Source organism: Sceloporus undulatus, chromosome 3 (assembly GCF_019175285.1).
Source record: "Sceloporus undulatus isolate JIND9_A2432 ecotype Alabama chromosome 3, SceUnd_v1.1, whole genome shotgun sequence".
Taxonomy (NCBI): domain Eukaryota; kingdom Metazoa; phylum Chordata; class Lepidosauria; order Squamata; family Phrynosomatidae; genus Sceloporus; species Sceloporus undulatus.
In genome coordinates, this window is record NC_056524.1 from 97887033 (window position 1) to 97893089 (window position 6057).

General features: G+C 41.9%; 1 protein-coding gene across 1 annotated transcript in view; it reads left to right on the plus strand.

The window, feature by feature from the left end:
* Nucleotides 1-1480: 1480 nt before the first annotated feature.
* The window catches only part of OCA2 (OCA2 melanosomal transmembrane protein), a 224097-nt gene continuing 219520 nt past the window's right edge, over nucleotides 1481-6057 (plus strand). Inside the window, 3 exon segments of the mRNA XM_042459282.1 lie at nucleotides 1481-1559; nucleotides 2544-2636; nucleotides 5997-6056. Coding sequence (XP_042315216.1) covers nucleotides 2619-2636; nucleotides 5997-6056 — 78 coding nt within the window. The 5' untranslated portion in view covers nucleotides 1481-1559; nucleotides 2544-2618.

Genomic DNA, 6057 nt, shown 5'->3' on the forward strand with positions numbered 1-6057 from the left:
TGAAAGATATGAATTTATCATGACAGTTAATGATTATCCACCACCTACTGTGTGTAAAAATTTTCTTCATTTTCACCTGACAAGCAAATAATTTTCTACTAATTTTAGCAAAGGTACACCCTTCCACCTCCTCCTAACCTCACTGAAAGGCAGGTTGTAAGTTTGAATAGGAACTTATCTTTTGAGGCTGCAGCTTTGTAAAGACATTGACTGTACTGTATAAAAAACAGTAGGCTTAACAAAAACAAATATGTTTATTAAAATATTTTTATCACCTCTCACCCTGTTGGGCTTCCTACAGTTAAAATCATTCTTTAAAATTTATAAAAGCAATGCCTAGAATTTGGTATCACCTATTTAGCTAAGTCACCACCTTAGTTACATAGCTAAGTACGTTTCCTAACCTGATTTCCACCAAGACAACAAGGGTCTGTCCTCCTGCTGATTGAGAAGCAGCTGACTGATGTATTCACCCTCTTTCATCTCTGTTGTGATAGGAAGAAATAGGGCCTGTGTTCCACTTCCCCTCACACCAGGGATCACCCATGGAAGGGGATGAGTGGAAACATCAATAAGCTTCTTCCTAATTGACCTGGGAACTGATCCCTGCTGTCTGCAGTGGTTGATGCCTAGTAAGTAGGAATTGGGGACTTTCATGGTCTTTGGTATCCCTTAAAGTAAATGAAATAAATAATAAATAAAGTAGTGAATACATAGGGATCATGAATACAAACTCCAGGTTACTCATTTGCAACTTTCTTAGTGAATTCTGGCCAATATTTTAAAAACCAGTTTGAGTACCATACACAATCAAACCACTCCTAAAGTTAGCCCTGATTTTAGGAGCAAAGACCATGCAAAACAATGCAACTTTGGCTGTTTTGCCAGTAGCTCAAAAGAGATAGAGCCAGTCTGATTTTCCTTGGGATGGAGTTTCACAAATGAGGTGCTGTTACTGTGAAAACTCTGTCTTATATACTCATCATTCTGGCCTTTCAGGATGGTGGGATATCCAACAAAGGCTCTGTTGAAATGCTGGGCAGGCTTGTATGAGGGGAAGTGGTCCTGCAGATGTATGACAAGTTGCAGTTTTATGCAAACACACTTGTGAGAAAGCAGTCATGAACTCATTGGGATTTAATTCTTAGCAGACACACAGGACGTTATCAAACAAGGGAAATTGGAAGTATAATCCAATGGCAATCCGAACACAATCATGGGGTTTAACATTATTGCGTGACAGACTACTACATGCAATTCTGGGCAATGGGAAGTCAGTCCGAATGCAATCATGAGGTTTGACATTATTGTGTGAGAGGTGATCACACGCAATTTTGGACAATGGCAAGCTATTTTTGGGCAATGGGAAGTCAGTTTGAATAAACTAGTGAATTCACATGAATGCGTTCTGGCCCCACTTTCTTTTCATTCAAAATTAAGAGAAAATTCCTCCCATGTGATAAACTCTACAGAGAGAGGATTGATTTGTAATTATGATTGTGGTACCCCTTTTGAGGAGATTTTGCAATTTACTAAAATCTGTGTGTTTGCCACAAGAGGTCAGTGTATACTTTGCTTGTTTGCTTCATTCTTGTTGCTACAATATATGCTGATATTAACGAATGATATATTGTGAGGTGGGCGAAAAAGAGATCACAGAGTCCATATTTATAACGTTTCCTGCTTTTCCGAATACCACTGTGCCTTGAGGTCTTTGTGGTGAATCATTGCTTAAAAGTGTATTTAATGCTGCCTTGTAAAGTGGACAAGCTTAATGAAATGCTGCTTAGCTGTGGCAATCAGTTTTTTCACCCACTCATGCACATCTGGTTAGAACTGTATATGCTCATGGATATGTACATACAGACAAGTATACACACACATTTTCAAGCAATCTTCCTAAGGCATTTATTTCTGAGAGAAATAGATGAAGTCAGATATCAATTGTATGTGAGAGAGAAAGAAAGAGAGAGAAAGAAGTGGATATGTCATATATGCAGTATATCTATATCTAATACATTTGCTTTTAGGGCTATTGCTTCTTTTAGGGAGGGAACCAAGGCAAACTCTCACAACATTTGGTTTGTTTATTTATAGAACAACACATATCCAGCCTTTCTGCTGAGCACACAGCACTCAAAGCAATTAAAGCCAATCATAGAACACAGTAATATTCTGCAACACCAGCAATATAATAAGAACAACCAGATGCTGCTCATAACATAGTATGTAAAACTCACAAAAGGAAACCCTACCTCAATGAGTATGTCTTTGTTTTGACTGTGAAATGCAGCCAAGGAGGGTATGAACCTAGCCTTTGAAGAATCCCAGATACTGTTACACAAATGCTTAGATGTGACTAATAAGGACTTTGCATGACCAGCATTCATTGCACAGTCTAACCACATGGTCAGCTTCACTCATGGGTCTGGAGGGTGTTCTGAGAGGGAAAGGTGGTTGCCTATCCCTTGAATACCTTCCATGCTTCAGCAGTGGATGTGCCTCCTGCCACTCTTTTTTCTCTTCTTCTTTGTTTCATGCAGGAACCATGCCAGATTCTCTGTGAACAGGGAACTTTCTTAATGCTTTTTCACAAGTGACATTAACATTTCAAAAGTATGCAAGCTCTCCTGGGAGTAAGTTCCATTGTATTCAGGTAGGATTTATTTTTGATGGCCTACGTTGAGGGTACAACTACACTGTAGAAATAATGCAGTTTGGCACCACTTTAAATGTTTTAGCTCCAACCTATGGAATTCTGGGATCTGCAGTTTTATAGGGTTGTTAGCCTTCTCTGCTAAAGAGTGCTGATGCCTCACAAAACAACAAATCCCAAGATTCTGTAAGATGGAGCCATGGCAGTTAAAATGATGTCAAACAGTATCATTTCTACAGCATAGATACATCCGCAGAGGTGGAAAAAAGTTCTTTATTGGATTAGAACACCCTGAATCCTATCAGCCACCTTGGCTACTGGTGGATTCTGGGAACTGCAGTAAAAATTACTTTCCACATTAAGTCTGTATTATGAAGTATATAAGGCTATGTAGTTAATTTGAAACTGCAAGTGAGCTCATACTGGGCACAGCATTGCTGATTTTTTAAAAAAAATATTATAATGTGATATAGTACTGTGAATTCCTATCTACGAGCTGTTGCACTCAAAGGTTTTGGTTATCCTATTTAATACCTGCACATTACTGCATGTGTGATGGCTGGGTCTCCAGCCATCTGGGAACTTCTCCTGAACACAAAGGGTTAATCTGGGAGGAGGTGCATGCTAATGAGAGATGACATTACATGCTAATGAGCTGTGACATCATAGCTGATGTAAGGTCTAACTGACCAATCAGAGAGTAGGACCGCGAGATTCAAGAACTTTCTATGGGGAATCTTTAAAAGGACTTCTGCAGCCATGCGGTCTTTTGTCTCTCCCTTGATCCTCTCCTGAGGGGGAAACCAGATGCTGTCTCTTTGAGTCTGGGAGACACAGACTCAAGGGAATGCAGGTCGAGAGGCCAGGGGGCCCTCCCTGCACCCAGGAACTCCAAAGGACTACAAATCCCATCTGTTGTGAGTAGTTAGGAATGTGTTAGCTAGTGCGTTTAGGCCTTTTGTTATTTTAAACAATGGCTTGTCTGGAATGAATTCTGTAACTATGTTCTTTGACCTGCAAGGCAAAGAGGCTTTGCAAGAGTGTTATAAATTCTTTCTATCCTATTCTATCCCTTTTTAAAATAAACTTCTTTCTTAAAAAGCATCTGCTATCTCTATACTCCTATACACGTGCCTAGACTCGGCTATTGAAACTAGAACTCTCTCTCTATTCCTCACAAGTCTCAGTGTGTGTGGGGAAGGGATAGCTGTGAGCTATTATAATTATAATAATTAATAATTTATAGTTTATTGGTAATTCACTGAGTGGTGGCAGCGGAGAATATAGTTCTTGAAAGGGATCTCCCTGAGAGTAATAGCCACGCACAGGGCTTTGCTCCCAAGGAATCATCACATGGATGACATTGCGATCTTCTCTGACTCCTGGGAAGACCATCTCAAACATTTAGAGACTGTCTTTCAGCGCATTCAGGAGGCTGGCCTTACAATCAAGGCCAAGAAGTGCCAGTTTGTGCTGGAGAGGGTGACCTACCTCGGTCATGAGGTAGGCCAAGGGACTATCACACCTTTGCAAGCGAAGGTTGAGGTGATTCAGGACTGGCCAAGACCAAAGTCCCGAAAACAAGTCCAATCCTTCCTTGGCTTGTCGGGTTATTACAGGAGGTTTGTCCCACACTACAGTCAGATAGCAGCTCCTCTGACAGACCTCACGGGTTCAAAGAAACCCAAGATAGTAAAATGGACTGATGGGTGCCAGGAGGCTTTCGACACCCTGAAGAGAGCTCTGACGTCCGATCCAGTCTTGATGGCACCAGATTTTGATAAACCCTTTACAATAGCCACTGATGCTTCAGACAGAGGCATTGGTGCAGTCTTGATGCAAGAGGGCCCAGATGGCTTCTTACATCCTGTGCTGTTCCTCAGCAAGAAGCTGTCTGCCAGAGAATCCAACTGGTCCATACCAGAGAAGGAGTGCTACGCCATTGTCTATGCCGTAGACAAGCTAAAGCCTTACGTATGGGGCCGCCAATTCACTCTCCAGACTGATCATGCAGCATTACGATGGCTTCACTCAGTGCAGGGAGCAAATAATAAGCTCCCGCTGGAGTGTATCCCTACAAGACTTTGACTTTGAAATTCAACATGTGGCTGGAACCTCTAATGTGGTGGCTGACTGTCTCTCCCGCAGAGGGCTAGTGGGCCACTGAGGCCAATGAGGCCGCACATCTTTGAACTACCTGAACTTGCTATATTGTTGAACTACCTCTCATTTGAGTTGTTCTACTGTGCATTATGTGTTTGTTTATATTTCTTTCACAGGTACCAAGATGACATCCTTGCCAGGGTGGCTCTGATCCAGTGTTCCAGGCCAAGTGGACCTTGGGGGGCGTGTCACATGTCTGCTTATGTGCTTTCTCTTTGACAGGTTGAAATCTCAGCCAGTTTGGTCTCAACTTGCAGTTTCTTCCAAACCGTCCGAGATTTGGGGGGCGTGTGATGGCTGGGTCTCCAGCCATCTGGGAACTTCTCCTGAACACAAAGGGTTAATCTGGGAGGAGGTGCATGCTAATGAGAGATGACATTACATGCTAATGAGCTGTGACATCATAGCTGATGTAAGGTCTAACTGACCAATCAGAGAGTAGGACCGCGAGATTCAAGAACTTTCTATGGGGAATCTTTAAAAGGACTTCTGCAGCCATGCGGTCTTTTGTCTCTCCCTTGATCCTCTCCTGAGGGGGAAACCAGATGCTGTCTCTTTGAGTCTGGGAGACACAGACTCAAGGGAATGCAGGTCGAGAGGCCAGGGGGCCCTCCCTGCACCCAGGAACTCCAAAGGACTACAAATCCCATCTGTTGTGAGTAGTTAGGAATGTGTTAGCTAGTGCGTTTAGGCCTTTTGTTATTTTAAACAATGGCTTGTCTGGAATGAATTCTGTAACTATGTTCTTTGACCTGCAAGGCAAAGAGGCTTTGCAAGAGTGTTATAAATTCTTTCTATCCTATTCTATCCCTTTTTAAAATAAACTTCTTTCTTAAAAAGCATCTGCTATCTCTATACTCCTATACACGTGCCTAGACTCGGCTATTGAAACTAGAACTCTCTCTCTATTCCTCACAAGTCTCAGTGTGTGTGGGGAAGGGATAGCTGTGAGCTATTATAATTATAATAATTAATAATTTATAGTTTATTGGTAATTCACTGAGTGGTGGCAGCGGAGAATATAGTTCTTGAAAGGGATCTCCCTGAGAGTAATAGCCACGCACAGGGCTTTGCTCCCAAGGAATCATCACAGCATGTAACACTTTAGCTTTTCATAAAGTGTGACCATTTTCCATACTTTACTGACTGCTATTTCTTTATTTATGTCCCCTTCCAGGCAAGAAGACATCCTTCCTCAGGTTCCAGAGCTATGTACTTGGACCATAAAGATGACAGTG